Genomic DNA, 20,054 nt, shown 5'->3' with positions numbered 1-20,054 from the left:
ACCTGACAAATTTCACAAATATTATCAATCCGATTTTCAATTTTGTCCTTTGCACATTGAGCACACCTTTTCCGCTTTCCCATTTTCGCCAACTTGTGTTCAGGCATAGGGGATGGTATACTGTTCTTGCTGCTTCGAACAGGTCCTGCTGGAAGACTTCTCTTCCTGTTTGTATAATTTCCAATGAGGAACCTTGCAATCAGTTGCCTGTACTGAAGAGGGGTCATGGCCTTACATTGAGGATTCATGTTCAGGTTCAGTTGAGTAAATATGCAATGAGCATTGTTGACAGCTATATCAATCAAATCGAAAAATATGCGCAAATAGTATTTGATCTTCGACTTCCTGTCAACTTCATATGTTATCTTCTTTTGATCCATGAGATCGACGACGCCCATGAAGTTGTTGTAGGCAACTATTATTTCAGGACAAGGAATTTGGATCTTTTCTGCACTTTTTTGTTGCCTCCTGGACACTGAGACCGAGTTGGTGGAATGCAGAAAATTAGACAACATCACAACAGATCGGTTGTCCATCCATTTTATACAGGTTATGCCATTTGCTGAAAGCATTTGGCTTTCTCCACGTTTCAGCTCTTTGTACTGCTTGAGATTCTTTAGCATATGCTTTCTGTCTGCCCGAGCCGTTCCACACAAATATATTTCCTGTTGTTGTGTTTTCAGCTGAAGAATTGGGGAATTGAAGAAATTGTCTATGTAAATCTCACAGCATAAGTGCTCGAGTGATTTCGTTAGCATGAGGACCACGCCCTCTCCAAGTCCATGTTCTGTGTCAGTTTTCTTGCCTGTGTACAAGTCGAATTGGTACAAATAGCCAGTCTTTGAGTCACACCTGCACCACATCTTGAAACCCCACTTTATAGGTTTATTTTTTATGTATTGCTTCATGATGCTATGTCCTTTGAATCGTATCATGTGTTCATCTACTGACTGTTGTTGGCTTGGGTTCCGTGCATTCTGGAAGCATCGATTGAAGTGATCCATTACAGGCCGAACTTTGAAAGCTCTATCAAACTCGGGATGGCTTTTCGGAAGCATCTCTTCATTATTTGAAAAATGTAAGGCAGACCTGATCGCTTCAAACCGTTGTCGAGGCATTACTTTAGCAATGTATGGCACTTGTAGGTCAGGGTCAGTAGACCAGTAGTCTCTCAAACTAGGAAGCACATGGTAACCCATCACTAAATTCATTCCCAAGAACGCACGGATTTCTTGGGCATCGGTTTGGAAAGGAACCCCCTTCTGCTTCATGTATAAATTACTTTGTTCAACAATATGAGCTGCCAGATCATTGAAACCGCAAGTTTTCTCAAATACCTCGTAGGCATTAGGTTCCACACTGCAATCGACATCTATGTTCACATTTCCATATTCATACTCAATGGTGTTCTTTTGAAAATTTGCTTTCCGAGGCTTCCAGATGAAAATGATGTCTTCTTTCTGGCCTGCTTTTGCACGACGTTGTTTTCGTGGAGCTTCGGGTAAGTCATTAGTTGCTGCTACAGGGCGCTCAATAACAATTTCTTTGCCTACCTTCTCAACATCCTCGTCAAGAAAGCCTCTATCTTCTTCATCAAGTGGAAGATTGTCTTCATCATCACTGTTATCTGCCAGCAATATCTGCTCAATGGCATCCTCAGTTATTTCGAAGAAGCGTTCTGCTAAAGGCATCCTTATTCTATCGGGTGCAACTGCAACAAAATATTTGATGAGCATACAAGTACTCGAGAAAGGATCCAAAATGCGTTCTACAGTTATTGGACAGGTCGGCCAACTTACCTCAGAGCTCTAGGCACCAGGTAACACAAAACGAAAAGAATCACGACATGTGCACATCAACCTCAGAATTCTACTACCGACCATAGGGACATATGTGTCCCATGACGAAATAAGGCGACATCTTGAGAACGAGAGATCAGATGTGGCATAAAACGCACCAGAACGCTATAGTAGCGACATAGGAAGGCAAAACCAAAGACAAAATGTTTTTGTGAAATATCATTATTTTTATTTAAAAAAATCAAACTTCTGGCTTATGGACTGTGTGGCAAATGAATCTTCTCGTCAATCTGGCAACGACGCTAATGAATGAATGTCGGAACCAGTTTGTTTACATAAAGGCAGTATCATATGGAATCCGTACATATCAAATTTAGAACTGTAGACTATCCCAATCAAAATTTATAGGATTTTAAAGTTATGGGACAAATATATCCCTTGGTCCTGAAAGGGTTAAGCAACTCTCTCTCCTCTGTGAAATTTTGAAGGGAGGGGGAGTAAGTCTCTACTTAGACGCATGTTGATTGTAACAAAAAAAAAGGTTTAAAGTTGTGTGTATGGATTATCTTTTGTGAGTACAGTAAAACCTTGGTTTGCGAGCATAATTTGTTCCAGAAGCATGCTTGTAGTCCAGGGCACTCGTGTATCAAGGCGAGTTTCCCCATAGGAAATAATGGAAACTCAGACGATTTGTTCCACAACCCAAAACTATAATACAAAAATATATATACTTGTATTGCAAAACCTTGCTCGTTTGGAACAGTCACTGCACTCCTGCAGCGTCATAGAGAGAGAAACCATTGGCTCAGTTGTGATAATGTGATGCTTGTATACTGCATGTACTTGTATTGCAAGACGTTGCTGGTATAGCAAATTAAAATTTAATCAAATGTTTTGCTTGTCTTGTAGAACACTTGCAACCCAAAGTTTTACTGTATATACCAATCTTTGTTTTGTATTTATTTTTATAAATCATGTAAGCTTAGTATAAGAATGTAACTTTTAGGTATAAGAATGTAATTTTTAGAAATGCTTTTGTATGGAAGTAAATATTTTTGCCAGTCAGATGATAGTGAAGGGACTGCCGCTTTAGAGAGCGCTTGTGTCAAATTACCCTGTTTAATAGGTGGACCCAGAGCTGAATTTTACTTAATTTTTACAAGTCAGCTCTTTGGGGTAGGAACCTGATACAGAATAGGGATTGAGAACAATTCTTATGTGCTAGTAGACAGTTTACTTGAGTCTTTTAGATAGTGGGTCTGCCTTTTAAATTTTCCTGTGGCCATATTTACACTGATTCCAAGTATGCCTTCCTCGTGTCACGTACCTTGGCTTTCAAATGTCCCAGGGTACTCGGTCCCTTCCTCACACCCAGGTCTGTAGTCTCCCTGTCCCTGATAACCTCAAGGCTCTGCATACCTTCTTCAGTACTGCAGGATACTGTCACATCTGGATTCCTGATTTTTCTACCATTGCCTGCCCTCTGTATGATTCCACCAAAGGCGCGGACTCAGCCCCTTTTCTCTGGACCCAACTCCAGGATCGGGCTATCCGCTGTCTGCAAAACTTCTGACTCGGGCTCCTGCTCTCTGGCATTTCTGCACAAGAAGCTGAGCTGTATGCCCTCCCTTCTGCCCTGTGCCACTCTGCCTCTCAGTTTTGCAACATATACACTTACTCCAAATATGCTATCTTTACCTTGCATTCCCATAGGGCCATCTGGAAACATTGAGGTTCGTTACAGCCTCCGGCCGCCTGATCCGTCATGCTCCCCTCATTCTTGACTTCCTCGAGGCCATCCAATTGCCATCCCGTGTCGTGGTTATGCACTGCCGTGCTCACAGACGCGTGACAGACCTTGTCTCTCGTGGCAATGCCCTTGCTGACTGCACAGCCTGAGCTGCCAGCCTCTGCCCCCCTCCTTCGGCTCCTCTGTACACCATCATTCCTTTTCTGGACACCCTTGCACCCCAGTACACTTCTCAGGAACAGACTTGGGCCCACATTCTTTTGGGCCAGTCTGTCCTGAAAGGGGGGTGGATACAAATATGCGCCAAATCAGACCCACACACTGATACTTCAAATGCAAGCACAGCGGGTACCCTCATATTAATTCCTCATCACCTGGCCCTCACGATTGTCAAAAGATGCCATGATCTGGAACACTCTGGAGAACCAGCTATGAAAATGAATCCCCCAACCAGATGACTGCCACCTCCTGGACACCAACCCATTGGAACATATCCGATGCAGGTTCTGTCTGTAGATTTTACCCACATGCCCACTTCCCGTTACCTCAGTCACTTCCTAGTCTTCACTGACTAGATGGGTTGAAGCCTTCCTTACTCGCACTGAACGTGCCAGGGACAGCGACAACGGCCCCGTCTTCATTGCTGATGTCGTACAACAAACTGCTCAGGCCCTCCAAATTGGATGGAAATTATATGCTGCTTACCATCCCCAGAGCTGAAAGGATGAACAGAACCCTTAAGACCCTTCTCACCAAACAAATTGAAGAAACCAATCTGCCCTGGCCTATCTTGTTGCCTTCTGTTCTGTTTCAGATCAGGTGTACCCTGTCAAAATCCACTAAACAGTCCCTGTTTCAGCTCATGTTTGGCCGCCTACCGCCCAGACCCTGGTTCTTTTGCTACTCTGGGGTCAGATCCAATCAGCTAAAGCCCTTCAAGAGCTCCACAAATGGGTTCTGGAAAGGGCCCCACTACCGATAGCTACATAAGTCCATGGGTATGTCCCTGGAAATACAGTATGGCTAAAACTTGGAAGTCAGGCCCCCTGAAACCTAGATGGATAGGTCCTTTTACTGTCCTAATTTCTTCTCTTACTACTCGTTCATACAGCCAACCAGAGTTTATTGATAGACTGCTTACTCCTTATCACCCCGCTAAATCTCTTTGTTCCATATCACAAAACCTTTTAGTTGTACCGTCTCTGAAATTAATTAATACGTTGAGATCTAATAATTTCGCTGTCACTGCACCCACCCTATGGAATTCATTGCCCAATCACTTACGTGTGGAAACCTCGATAAAGCAGTTTAAAGCAAAACTCAAAACATTTTTATTTGAGGATGCTTTTGGATAAAATTGTCCTTTTTAGGGCTAAACTGTCCCTTTCCCTACCTGTTGTTTTATCCCTAAGTGTGCTTTATCTTAAATTATTGTAGTTCAATCCTACTTTCCCATTTGTGTCCAGTTAGTATATGTGTTTATGTTTAAGTCTACTAACTTGATACTGTATTGTACAATATTTTAACACTAATTGGTTTTGTTTCTTTTAAAGGTTACTTTTTTATTATTGCTGTACATTGCTTAGAAATTTGAATAAGCGATATAAAAATTTTTTAATAAACTTAAAACTTGTTGTCAAGGTGTCCGGACATGAAACTTGGTTCCAATACAACACGGATCTTCAGCTGAAGCTTTCTATGACCTCAAAAGTTCTGAATATTTACCACTTGACTCAGCAGGTGTTCGAATATAACCTTTTTCACAAGTGTTTGAGTTTAATTGACTGCCTATGGTTCACCACTGCCTTTAGCAAGTGTCTTGAGTATAACTGTTTGAAGTTTTCTAAGTCATGCCTGAAAGAAAAATGAGCTTCCTATGTTAGCATTGTAGGCACCTTTTGTCTTATATATATCTGATATTTGTGTTGCCTTCACTGCCTTATGTTTCTTTTTTTCTGTATTTCTTTCCTATTGTACTTAAGTGCCCCTAGCCCCTTTGCCATTATGTTTGTTTGCATGATGGAGTTAAGTACAGAAAGTGTCAAACATCAGAGGGTATTTTCTGTTTCCAACCTACTGGTGATGAAGTTTAAAAGTGGGCGGAAATCTGCATTGATAATGTTGAGGGTTCACTTATCAACCAGACTCTTATTGTAGACCCCACTCGCCCGGTGATGCCCAGAGTCATGGTTTTGCCCCTAATACAGTTTTGTGTGGCTCCCTAGATTGACAGCGTTATTATACCAAATGTGCTAAGTATATATGTCTGTATAACCTGATGCCTTTAAGAAATGCCCCTATGAGGAAAACTTCACTAATGGTGGAGCCTGTCCTTTATGGGAATGTGTCTCATGGGCCACCTACAAGAACCCTCATAAATATCCCCTAATACCCCCTCTGCCTCACTTACTTTAGGTCCTAGCTCCAGCCCCTTGTGTACTACAGGCCACTGCAATCCCATGGTTTTCACTATCACTGACCCACATAACTGGAATGCCAATGTCCAAGTCCAGAAGGCCAGAGACCGCATGGCATTGTATATTGATGGTAAAAGGTAAGACCGAGGTACTGTTGTATATGTCCGTATTGTGTCCCGCTCACGTGCTTCTGTCCATCACTCTGTGGTGTTTCCCCAGTTTTATGAAATTATGAAAGTAGATTCCTGTAATCACTAGAAATCTGTTTATACAGTTTGCTGAAATTATAGGTCAGACTCTTAATGTTAGCAATTGTTTTATATGAGGAGGGACTGGTATGGGAGAACAGTGCAGCACAATAATGTAACCCTTTTGGATAATAGCCAATAATTTCCTAAAAATAACAACACTGAAGGATTGGCTAACACACCTGGTCCTTGGGCTAAAAAGTCTGATGAAGTGAAACAGGCTTTTAAGTAATGGACATCAGTATGAGCCCTTGATGAATCAACGTAAACCACTGGCTCAGGCGATATCTCAAAGGTGACAAGCACCAGACCGTAGTCTAAATGAGAATTGCCTCATACATCATGTAGTCCATGAAGAAATTAATAAGCGAGTGAATCAAATCACACTCCCAATGAAAAATCAGACTTTTATACCAAGGAAAAGGGGTGGTAAAGGCATAATAAATACATACACTCCCTGAAGACCAACCTAATAAATAATGAAATAAATAAACTAATACAATACTACAATGAACCGTACAATAGACAAATACAATAAAACCCATGTAAAGTGCAAGTGATAAGAGATAGTTAAATAACAACTAATTCTAAGATGAAATGCAAGGTGCAAGTGCTTACTACTAATTCATAGTATGTAAATATATACAAATTAATTAAAATATGGCAAGAAAAAGGAAGAGGCAGTATAAATATAAAGTGCAAATCCACACTAAAAATCCACTAAAAATCGCGTTGCCTTCGCGATCTACCAGTTTTTGTTTCAGGTTGTGTGGCTGTCAGAAGGCCAGCATGGGTGAAGCCGGGAATATTTCAGTAATTTGTCCCCCTAGAGCAGTTGCTGTGCTTTCAATTTACCTTGTCTTGAAACTTTGAAACCTTGTAACTTTCAAAAGATTCAGTTCTGTGTGATATTGTTGCCATTTATATGTGTTAATAAGTTTGTGTGCTATGATTAAGCTGTCAGTTGTACCACTAGTGAAAGTTTTCTTTTACCGCATGGCACCTGTGAATCATTGATTTATGAGCATGCAGAAGTTCCAAAGTTGGGACTTATAAAGTGATTCAAAATGATTTTCTGGTGGGTTTTGGAGTGAAAGATGGGATATAGGGCAGAAAATGAAGGAGAGAAAAACAGCAATTGGATAAGAAGGCCATGGAAACACAGACAGAAGGAAGTGCAACCAAAGACTGGGAAAAGATGAGTAGAAAAATAAAATCACCAGACAACAAAGGTAGGAAAAGTGATTTATTTTTAGTTTAGTGATTGAAATGTGTCAGTTTTCAGAATTTACATCTGCTGTATATATTTTGCACTGTTCAGGAAGAAATTCTCTGGTGTTGTATTGCATGCAGAGCTTGGCATCTTAAGGTTTTGTTTGTGTATATTAGGACTTTTAGTTTGTGGTCAGGGCAGGGCCAAGTGTCCTCTTTTTTAAAAAAACTTGTCAGGGCAGAAGCAAAAATCTAGTAATGCTAATCTTAAACAATGTCCAAACATAGCATTACGATTCTGCAAATTGGTGCTTTGCAAAATAAAATAACTCTTTTCAGCTACAGTGGCAAAATAACAGAATTTGGAAAGTTGGTTAGTCTGAGAACTTTTCAGTACCCCCATTCCATAAGACTGAAGGATTGCCTAGTCAAATCAGTCTTGATTAGTGCTGCCCGATTAGCAATTCGAATTGATTCACCAATTCACTTTGGGTGAATCGATTCAAATCGATTTGTTTTGGCAGCAATTCATCAGCCCCCTTGCTAGACACTCGTTCGAGCTTTCTCTCTGCCACCGAAGTCCATCCATCTAATGTAACTTTCGGTTTTGGGAAACTGGAAATTATATCAGAAGCAAGGACTCCGGTGGCAGAGGGAAAGCCTGAATGGACCTCTGTGTGCAGATTGGCGGCAGCAAGGCTCTCTACTTCTCGGCAGGAAGTATTTCTCCTCTCCCCAACCAGGCAAAAGTGGCAGTAGCAAATGCAATTCACTACCCTGTCACTACTCCGGGCGTCTTCTCTCCATTCGGCTGCCCAAGTGGAAACAGGGTGGGCTACAGTGGAGAGAAGACGCAAGGATTGGCAGCAGGAGTGGATCGCTAAATCACTTCCACCACCGGCAACATGCTGTAATGTCAAAATAAAGGTAGATGGGGGGAGAGGGGAGATGGACTTGGGGGAGTTGGTGGACTGGAGAAGGAGAGATGGGGAGAAGATGGATGGGAGAGATGAATTTGATGGAGGGGGAAGATGGATGGTCGAAGGAGGGAGAAGGACTTGGGGGAGATCATGGAGAGGGGAGATGAGGGGAGGGATAGAAGAAATGATGGATCTAAAAACAGGAGAGGGAGAGAGATGATGGACAATGGGATTTAGGGAGAGAAGGAACAGAAAGGGAGAGAAGTTGGTTACAAGGAATGGTGTAGAGGGGGGAGAGAGATACTGGATAGGAGGGTAGTTAGAAAGAGAAAGGGAGAACTGGTGGGGAAGGAGGGAGAGATGGTGGATCGGGATGGTGGGTGGGGTCTATCACTGCAGCTACAGGAATAGAGACAAAGGAAAGATGCCAGACCTCTGAGGGAGGGAAGGGAAGTGGAAGGGGAAGACAGAGATGGAAGATGGATGGTTACCACGGAGAAAGAAGAAAACGACACATGGGCAAGAGACTCTGGCAAGCGAGTTATCAGAAGATGTTTGTCGCAGAGCTGGGACCAACATGATTTGAATAATGGCCAGACAACAAAAGGTAGAAAAAATCATTTTATTTTCTATTTTGTGATTACAATATGTCAGATTTGAAATGTGTATCCTTCCAGAGCTGGTGTTAGACCGCGAACGTGAGCTAGGATTTAACAAAGAGGAAAAATTTTTTTGTTTGTTTATTTTGTTTACACTACAGGACCAGTGTGGGTAGGAGAGGACAAAGGGGGTGAAGAGGCTATAAAATAAACCCACCAGGATGTTTGGAAAAAAACACCCAACTGAGCAGGAAAATCAAATCAAAATATTTTTTCCTGAATCGGGCAGCACTAGTGGCTTGTCCAACAGAATCTGTCTATCACTTTCCATTCTGCTTCTCAGTTACTAACAGGAATCATCAGACCTGGGAAACTGAAACCTTATACTGGGAGGAAGTATTTAAAGTCTTAACTTGAATTTGTCAAACAAGCTTGAGAAACTTGTCAGGGCAGAAGCAAAAATGGTAAGTAGGCAACTAAATCTTTTACTGAAACTGTACTAAGAATATAACATAAGAATAGTCTTACTGGGTCATACCAATGGTCCATCAAGCCCAGTAACCCGTTCCCACGGTGGCCAATTCAGGTCACTGGTACCTGGCAAAAACCCAGAATAGCAATATTCCTTGCTACTGATCAGGGAAACTGAAACCTTATAGCTGGGAGGAAGTATTTAAAGTCTTAGCTTGAATTTGTCAAACAGAAGCTTGAGAAATTTGTCAGGGCAGAAGCAGAAATGGTAAGTAGGCAACTAAATCTTTTACTGAAACTGTAGTAAGAACATAAGAATGGTCCATCTAGCCCAGTATTCCATCTTCACAGAGAGCAATCCAAGTCACAAGTACCTGGCAAAAACCCAAAGAGTAGCAACATTCCAGGCAAGCAATGGCTTCCCCCATGTCTTTCTTAATAACAGACTATAGACTTTTCCTCCAGGAAATTGTCCAAACATTTCATAAAACCAGATAGCTATCTGCTCTTGCCACAACCTCTGGCAATGCGTTCCAGAGCTTAACTATTCTCTGAGTGTAAAAATATTTCCTCCTTTTGGTTTAAAAAGTATTTCCCAGTAACTTCGAGTGTCCTCCTAGTCTTTGTAATTTTTGACTGAGTGAAAAATAGATCCACTTGCACTCGTTCTACTCTATTCAGGATTTTGTAGACTTCAATCATATCTCCCCCTCAGCTGTCTCTTTTCCAAGCTGAAGAGCCCTAATCTTTTAGTCTTTCCTCATACGAGAGGAGCTCCATCCCCTTTAATATCTGGGTCGCTCTTCTTTGAAACTTTTCTAATGCTTGCTATATCTTTTTTGAGATAAGGAAACCAGAATTGAACACAATACTCCAGGTGAGGTCACACTCTGGTGCGATACAGAGGCATTATAACAGTCTTGTTAGCCATCTCTTTTTAAATAATTCCTAGCATCTTATTTGCTTTTTTGCCGCCGCCACACATTGGGCAGAAGGTATTGTCTTCAATAACACTCAGATCCTTTTCTTGGGCACTAACCCCCAAGGTGGACCCTAGCATCTGGTAACTGTGATTTGGGTTAATCTTCCTAATGTGCATCACTTTGCATTTGTCCACGTTAAATTTCATCTATCACTTGGATGTCCAGTCTTCCAATTTCCTAAGGTCTGCCTGCAATTTTTCACAATCTGCATGTATTTTAACAACTTTGAACAGTTTAGCGTCATCTGCAAATTTAATCACCTCACTAGTCATTCCAATTTCCAGATCATTTATAAATAAGTTAAATAGCACCGGTCCCAGTACAGACCCCCTGCAGCACTCCACTGTTTAATCTCCTCCATTGAGAAAAATGACCATCTGGCATCCCTCAAGGATTCCCATTGTCACCGACTCTTTTTAATATCTAATTGATTTCTTTGGTTAACTTATTACAAAATCTAAAAGTTAACTTTTATATCTATGCGGATGACATTACTGTATTATTGCCTATGTCTTCGTTTTCTGAAGACATCAAAAATCAGATTGCCGAAATGCTAGTAAAGATAACAATGTTGGATGTCTAGATTTAAACTTAAACTGAATTCAGACAAAACAAAATTTTTTTTTGCTGGCCCTAATGCTTCTATTTCAGACAAACACATTTTAATTAACGATCAAACTTTTGAAATTGTTTCTTCAATTAGGATTTTAGGGGTTACATTAGACCGACAGCTAGCATTTGAGGATCATATAGATCTTATGATAAAAAATGTTTTATGATTCTCTGGAAATTTAGAACCATTAAAAGATATTTTGATTTTGTTTCTTTTAGACTCTTGGTACAGTCTTTGATTCTGTCTGTCCTCGACTATTGTAATATCATCTATCTTGCATCTTTTAAGAAAAATCTATGACGTATTCGATTAATACAAAATACGGCAGTGCGCCTAATTTTTGGTTTAAAGAAATATGATCATATCGGTCCTTATCAACAATTGCATTGGTTGCCTTTTGAGGCACGTATTCTTTTTATGTTTGGCTGTCTTTTCTTTAAAGCTTTTTTGGGTTTAGCTTCAGGTTATTTAATCTCCCAATTTACCCGTAATAATTTCATGTTTATGTACCCTTCAATTAAGGCCTGTCATACAAGAGATTTTTGAATTGGACACTTGCTTTTCAATTAGGGAAAATGAACTCTTGGTTAAGCTCGCTGATCTTTCAAATGGATTTTTATTGTGTTTTTAGAAAATTTTTAAAAACCTATTTGATAAGTTTGTCAAATAATTATGCATTTTTATCTTATTATTAAATTTTACCATATTTTATGTATATGTCACTGATTGTACAGTTCCTCTTTTCTGTTAACCGCCCGGAACCTCATGGATGGGCGGTATACAAGAATAAAATTATTATTATTATTACCCTCTGTTTTCTGTCCAATAACCAATTCCTAACCCACAATTAAACTTTGCCACCTATCCCATGACTCTTTAATTTTCTCAGGAGCCTCTCATGAGGAGCTTTGTCAAAAGCTTTCTGAAAATCTAGGTACACATCAACCAGCTCACCTTTAGCCACATGTTTATTCACACCTTCAAAGAAGTCAAGCAAATTGGTGAGGCAAGATCTCCCTCATTAAATCATGTTTGTGTACGTGTTCACAATTTTATTTTTTCTAATTGTTTCCACCATTCTGCACTGAAGTCAGGCTTACTGGTCTGTAATTTCTTGGATCTCCCCTGGAACCTTTTTTAAAAATCAGCATAACATTGGCCATCCTCCAGTCTTCAGATACTATAGATCATTTTAGTGGCAGGTTACATACAGATCATTTCATTTTCATGCAGCAGCTATAAGAGGAAGTATAAGACAGTAGCTGTTTCCAGACAATACCAGAACACTTGGGCAGTGTTAGAGTTGCCAAGTTATCCAGTTCCAAAAGGGAGACTTTTTAGGCATTTCTGGCTGCTACATGATAGGTAAATGGGACACAGCTTTAGGGAATATCCTAGCTGCATGTTTTGCTAGAAAGTATACATCAGAGAATTATTAATCTGTGAAATGCATCCACCTTTAAATCACAGTGCAAATCCTATGGATCATTTTAGCTTATGTTCAGAGAATGTTTTGCAGTAATCCAAAGGCCAACTATAGTGAAGGAAGAATCAGACAGTTAAAGGAATAGTAATGCGATAGTGAAGCAAATGATGGAGGATAGGGAAAGAATGAGAAAGGAACTTGGGATGTCTGGGAAACATCCAAAGTTGGGAGATTTGTAGATTGTAAGCTTTTCTAGGCAGGGACTGGCTATTACATGTTAAATGTACATGTACAGCGCTGCATGCACTTTTCAGTTACAAAAAGCATACAAGTCCTGAGAATGGGTTAAGTCCCCCAAATTGTGAGCTATTGCAGAAGGAATCAGCTCTGCCTCCTTCCTTGGTGGGCTGTATTGCCTTCTTCAGTTTTTCCTTGTGCAAGCGAATTGGAAGGTGTCTTTCTGATCTGTTCTGAGAAGTTTTTATTTTTGGAGAGTTTTATCTGATTTTGAGGCTTGCAGTGCCCAAGAGGTTCCCAGTAGCCCTGGGGCAGCTCTACTTAGGAGAGGATGCAGACCCTCTGATGAGCTGTTTGCTGCTGACTGGGCTGCAGTAAAGGAACCTATCTAACCAGCCTGCACTAACAGATAAGGAGATCAGGGATCATTCCCCTGGGAGTAAGGCTCACCCTTGATGTATCAGATGCTTGAGCGCAGGCTGTTTGGCCCTGTGGTGATCCAGGAAGGCGTTTTCCTTCCCCCGTTGTGTTGCACAGGTTTGTGGGTGTCTAAGGCCTCAGTCTGGCATCAGCCGAGTGGCAGCCCAAACACTGAAGGGTCCTGGATTGAAGATATACTTGTCTGAGGCAATGATAGGATTACCAGATGTCCGGATTTCCCTGGACATGTCCTCTTTTTGAGGACTGTTTCGGGAATCTGGGTGTATTTTTAATTTTGCAACTTTTGTCTGGAGAAACTAGACATCTAGTAACCCTACAGCAGCTTGGGCACCTATCCGGAGTCCTCCCTCCCCCACCTTGCAAGATTCAATGTTTACTCACCTGCTGCTGCTGTAACTCTTTGGCCCATCAACAGCGTAACTGATGTAAACACACAGTGTTCTGTGACCTGGAAGTTCCTCTTCTGCTACTGTTTCATGTCTTTGCCTAGGCAGAAAGCAGTAGCAGAAAGAAAGCTTCCAGGTCGCCGAAGGCAGTGTGTATACTTCAGTCACACTGCGGATGGCCTGAAGAGTTACAGCAGCACCAGGTGAGCAAGCTCTGGATGGTGGGGGAAGAGGGGGGAGGGTAAGAGAGATGCTAGACCATGGGAATGGGGAGAACATAAGCAGTGCTTCTGCTGGGTCAGACCAGAGGTCCATCATGCCCAGCAGTCCGCTCACGCGGTGGCCCATCAGGTCCAGGACCTGTATTCTCTAACTATACCCTTCTATCCCCTTTTCCTTCAAGAAATCATCCAATCCCTTCTTGAACCCCAATACCGTACTCTGTCCTATCACACTCTCTGGAAGCTCATTCCAGGTTTCCACCACCCTCTGGGTGAAGAAGAACTTCCTAGCATTGGTTCTGAATTTGTCCCCTCTTATTTTTTCCGAATGCCTTCTCGTTCTTGTAGTTTTCAAAAGTTTGAAGAATCTGTCCTTCTCCCCTTTCTCTATGCCCTTCATGATTTTGTAAGTCTCTATCGTGTCCCCTCTAAATCTCTGCTTTTCCAGGGAAAAGAGCCTCAGTTTCTCTAATTTTTCAGCATATGGGAAAGGGAAGGAAAGATGCCAGACCTCCTGGGGAGGGAGAGGGATAGATTAAGATGCCAGACCACGGGAGGGGGAAAAGGGAAGGAGAGAGATGTCCAACCACTGAATGGTGAAGAGGGGGGAAGAAGAGAGAGATGTCCAGGGAAATGAAGGACTAAGGCAGGGGCAGGGGGAGTGAATGATAGAGGCTTTGGGGCGGGGCTGGGGCAGAACTGGGCAGGGCTGGAGGTAGAGCAAGTCAGGGCAGGCGGCGGAACGGGTAAGGACCATGTGTCTAAGTTTTTGCATCTCAAAATGTGGTAACCCTAGGCAAGGGTTTTCTCCACTATCCAGCTGCAGTGAGAACAAAAGGAGGTTATAGCACCAATACAGCACAGTAAGGCCATCACAACCTATGGGAAAATCGGGAGGGGGGATGGTGTCTTTAAAAGTCAGTTTTGATGGTTTCTGTGCTAGATGTAGGGTCCCCCACTTCCAAAATCACCTTCCCTGATTTTTTCCTAATTTAATGTAGATTTCCTGGGCCCTTTTTTTGTGTTGGACAGTGGCATAGTATGGGTGAGCAGTGCCCCCCCTTCCCCCCCTGTCATGCACGCTTCCCTTTCCCTGTACCTTTTTAACTTCTCCGGCATGAGCAGCATGGCCAAGTCTGTGTCGGATCAACTTTTGACATCACTTCTTAGGCGTAGGTCCTAGAAGTGACATCAGAGAGATTGCTGATGGCATTGCGGGCAGCAGCCTCATGTCAGGAAAGTAAAAAAGGTACAGAGGAAGGCAAGGGGCATACACACGCAGCAAGGAGAGGAGCAAGGGATGGAGAGGAGGAGGGGGGCCGTGCCCTTAGCAAGTCCTTGACCGAGGTGGAGTCCCTTGACTACGCCACTGGTGTTGGAACACTGCCGTGGTGGCCATCTTGAATTTCACAATTTTGATTTTATAGTCCATCTTAAAACTAAGTGGATTACAACCATACATATGTAAAATATTAAATAAACATAGTAACATTTAAAGCACAAACAAAATTAAAAATTGTATTTTGCTACTTATCTCTCATTTCCTTTTATACAAATCTGACAATATGTTTAAGAAAACACGCGGTATGGGCAGTGCTAAAATTTAAAGTGACAGTACACTTTTTAACTATCCATACTGGGTTCCATGGATGACATCACCATATTTGCTTTACTTGTGCCCTTGCTGCATTTGGCCACCTATAGCAACTTTATCCACAACTTTGGGTCCTATTCCTATTTTTATCTCTTCAATTAACATAAGAATATAAGAATTGCCATCCTGCCCAGCAGTCCACTCACGCGGCGGCCCCAAGTCCAAGACCAGTGCTCCAAATGAGTCTAGTCTCGCCAGTTTAGCATGAATTTGTCCAACTTTGTCTTGAAACCCTGGAGGGTGTTTTCCCCTATAACAGACTCCGGAAGAGTGTTCCAGTTTTCTACCACTCTCTGGGTGAAGAAGAATTTCCTTATGTTTGTATGAAATCTGTCCCCTTTCAACTTTAGAGAGCGTCCTCTCGTTCTCTCTACCTTGGAGAGGGTGAACAGTCTGTCTTTCTCCCTTCAGTATTTTGAATGTTTCAATCATGTCCCCTTTCAGTATCCTCTTTTCAAGGGAGAAGAGGCCTAGTGTCTCCAATCTCTCACTGTCCGGCATCTCCTCCAGCCCCTTAACCATTTTAGTCGCCCTTCTCTGGACCCTTTCGAGTAGTACCGTATTCTTCTTCATGTATGGCGACCAGTGCTGGACGCAGTACTCCAGGTGAGGGCGCACCACGGCCCGGTCCTTTGGAATTTCAATAAAATCCTGCTTAAAACTTACAATTTCTTTCTTGTTCTTTTCGTCTTTTTCACACACACACCCTAACCCCTCCAACAATGAATGTTCAGTATTCACAGATCTGTTTTCTAGGGTCATCGCCCAACTCGCATTAACAACCCAACCATTAGTCTCATTCCCCAACGTACCGAAATTTAGCCCTATCGGACTTATTCTCCTACTTCTCTCTCTCTCAACGCCACAGCCCCACAATGTCTAAATTTAGGTTTAACACCAGGTCAATGCGCACAAAACATCACATAATCAAAGATCTTATTACTCAACATTCCTTGGTTCTAAATTGCATAGTAGAAACCTTGCTATACGAGGGAGATGAGGCTTACCTCTCCTTTGCTAGTCCCCCTGGCTACACTTACTTCTTTAATCGCTGCTCTGGCAGGAAAGGAGGTGGTCTTGCCATTATTTTCAAATCCTCCCTTACTGTTAGCATTGATCCCTCCTCGATCAATTCCATTGTAGAGGCCATTCAACTTAAAATCCACACAAATCCATTTGTCGACTTACTCCTTCTTTATATCCCTCCTCCACTCAACACAAACATTATCACTATGGCTCAATCTATCGTTTTTGATTTTGCAACTCTCTCCCAAAATCCTATTATTCTTGGGGAATTTTAATATTCATTTTGAAGAATTCCTTAGCCCACTTACCTCTGATTTTCTAAATCACTTACAAGATCTTAATATTTCCCCTTTTGTTTTCTGACTCAACTCATTCAAAGGGTCACATCCTTGACATGATTTTCAGTCCCTTAACCCAAATTTCTATTGTCTCTAAGCCACTTATAATACCAGTTCCTTGGTCTGACCATTTTTTCATTTCTACATCCTATTGCTTAAAGCCTGCATCTCATTCACTGCCACCAAAAACCTTCCTTACAAGAGACTTTCATAATTTAAATGATTCGCTCCCTCTGTCCTCTTTTTAAATAGATCTAAAAACTTTTGACGCTGCTGGTTCTGACAAACAATTAGAGATCTGCCTGTCATTCTCTTCTCGACAACCTAGCCCCAACTTTTTCACGTACAATTTCTTAAAAAAAAAACCAACACAATCCCTGGATTAACTCCTCACTGGTTCTCCTCAAACGCCAAGTACACTCATTGGAACACAAGTGGTGCTCCCATCCTACCCTACCTAACCTCAGTACAAGGAACATTGAGAATAGTATAAAAAGACCTTGAACAGTGTAGAGGAAATATTATTCTAAATGCATCACTAAAGCAAATAACTCATCTGCTCTCTTTTCCATCCTGAAAAAAGTTACTCAATTTAAGCCTAAACCAACTACCCCTAACACAGACTCTCTTTCAGCTCAAGATCTGGCAAACCTTTTCCAAGAAAAGATCAACACCATCAGATCAGAAATTAAAACAGCAACTAGTCCAACCGTTCTCTCAGAAGAAGCCAAACTTAATTCATTAAGCTCCTCATGCTCAAATTTAATAATAACAATTTATATACTGCAGGACCGTGAAGTTTTATGCGGTTTACAATGATTAAAGATGTTCCAGATTGAGTGGAATAAACAAAGTTCAGACTTAGTGATTAACAGTTCTAGAGATCATTTGTTGAGGACTAAGATTGTATGGGTTGGTTTCCTAAGTATTTCAGGAACAGATGTATTTTTAGGCGTTTCCTGAATTCCCTATAAGTAGTAGGCAAGAGTAATTGTTCTAGATCTTTACCCCATAATGCTGCTTGATGTGAGAAAAGATGTTGGTGAGGACTTTTAAATTTACAACCTCTAACTGGTGGAGAAACAAAATTCGGGTGTGAGCTTCGCCTATGTTGGTTGTGAAAGAGAAAAGGTCTGTTATATATTTAGGGGCTAAGCCATAAAGTTCCTTGAAGCAAAATCAACTAAACTTGAATTTCACATGTGCCTCCATCGGCAGCCAGTGCAGAAGTCGATAGGAAGGTGTTACGTGATCAAACTTCTTCAGTCCACAAAGTAGTCTAACCGCTGCATTTTGCAATCACCGCATATTCTTCTGAGGGAGTGCCAAGTAGGCGATGTTACAATAATCGAGTTGACTCAGTATAAGGGATTGTACCAGAATTCTAAATGATGAGACATCGAAGTAAGCTCTGATGGACCAAAGTTTCCAGAGGGTGAGAAAGATTTTTCTAATCAAGGAGTCTACCTGATCTTTCATGGTCAGGCTCTGGTCCAGTGTTTCTCCCAATACCTTCATAGTGGGTTGAATGGGATAACTAAGGTTATTGAAGCACATTGATGTTTAATGTCAAGTGGGTGTGGCGATGCTATGAAAAATTTTGTTTTCTCTGAGTTTAGTTTTAGTCTGAATTCAGTCATCCATTGCTCCATCCGATTTAGTACTTCTGTTGCTTTGGGGGTGACTTCTGAAACAGAGTTAGTGAATGGGATAATTATTGTGAAGTCATCAACGTAGCTAAATAGTTTTATCCCCAACTGGGACAATTGCGCACCCAATGAGGACATGCAAACATTGAAGAGCAAAGGGGATAATGGTGACCCCCTGTGGCATGCCAGATGGATTGCTTCATGTGTCAGAGAGATCGTGATTAAAGCGGACTTGGTAGGTGCGTGTTATTAGGAAAACTCGAAACCAGTTTAGTACCTCTCCTCTGATTCCAATTGCGTCTAGGCATTGTAACAGTTTTCCATGGTCCACCAAGTCAAAGGCAGAGCTCATGTCAAATTGCATGATTAGGGCGTTGAGGCCCTTACTAAACAAGTAACGCAAATTGTTCATATTATGCACTCTCTTAATTCGAAAGGTTCCAACTCTGATTCTATTCCCCCATTCATTCTCAAACATCACTTTTCTATTTTTGGACCATACATTCTTAAACTTATTCATGCAAGTCTAACCTCAGCAACACTACCAAAAGCTTGGAAGCATTCATTTATCTTTCCCATTCTCGAAAACTATAAAAGATCTACTTAGGAATGTTCTAATTACAGACCAATAGCCAATCTTCCTTTTCTGGCAAAACTAACAGAAAAAATCGTGTTCAATCAAATTTCAGACTTTGTTGAAAAAACACAAGTTCTTCACCCCAACCAAACTGGGTTCTGCAAAAATCACTCAATGGAACACTCTCTTTTAGGATTAACAACCTCTATTCAATACTTCCTTGAATAGCATAGATTAGTTATTCTTGTCTCATAGGATCACTCAGCGACCTTTGACACAATAGATCATAAATTACTACTTAAAAGGTTAGCCTCTGTTGGTATTTCTAACCAAACCCTTGCATGGTTTACATCTTAATTTACAGACTGCACTTCTACAGTATCCTTCAATAACTCCACGTCTTCTATTTACAAAAGTAACTTCGGTATTCCCCAAGGTTCTATTCTTTCCCCCTTACTATTTAACATCTATCTGGCCCCTCTACTGAATCTGTCAATTTATTGGCTTTACCGTTTACACATACGCTGATGACATTCACCCCATTGATCCATCTAACATTTCTGATATTAGCAGTATCAACTTAAAACTAGATAAAATTAGGCTATGGTTAAATTAAAACATGCTCTCTCTCAGTATTTCTAAAACTAATTGTATTCTTTTTACCTGGAAGGAGAATATTCAACATTGGCCTCAATAACATTTCAATTGAACTGGTTAGTACAACAAAAATTCTAGGTGTACTTATAGATAAGTTAACGTATCGCCCACAAATTTCTGCAGTAGTTAAAAACTGTTTCTACAAGATATGGATGATAAGATCTTTGGCAACTATCCTAGACCAACAATCTTTAAATATTCTTATCCATTCTCTCATCATTTCAAAAATAGACTATTGCAACTCATTATACAAAGGTTTATGTCAAAAAGAGATCAGATGCCTTCAACTAATCCAAAACACTGCCATAAAAGTCATAACTAATTCCAAGAAATACGACCCTGCTACTCCTTTACTAAAAAAAGCCCATTGGCTTCCAATTCCCCACAGAATAACCTACAAAATAGCTATTCTCACATTCAAACCCCTACA

The 20,054-nt window shown here is 41.1% G+C and overlaps 1 protein-coding gene across 1 annotated transcript in view; it reads left to right on the top strand.

The window, feature by feature from the left end:
* The first annotated feature begins 9,207 nt into the window (after positions 1 to 9,207).
* The window catches only part of STING1 (stimulator of interferon response cGAMP interactor 1), a 57,905-nt gene continuing 47,058 nt past the window's right edge, over positions 9,208 to 20,054 (top strand). Inside the window, exon 1 of the mRNA XM_033927224.1 lies at positions 9,208 to 9,409. Within this exon, the coding sequence (XP_033783115.1) occupies positions 9,407 to 9,409 (3 nt within the window). The 5' untranslated portion in view covers positions 9,208 to 9,406. The remainder of the gene's footprint in view (positions 9,410 to 20,054) is intronic.

Source organism: Geotrypetes seraphini, chromosome 18 (genome assembly GCF_902459505.1).
Source record: "Geotrypetes seraphini chromosome 18, aGeoSer1.1, whole genome shotgun sequence".
Classification (NCBI taxonomy): Eukaryota; Metazoa; Chordata; class Amphibia; order Gymnophiona; family Dermophiidae; genus Geotrypetes; species Geotrypetes seraphini.
This window is presented reverse-complemented; position numbering and strand designations above follow the sequence as displayed.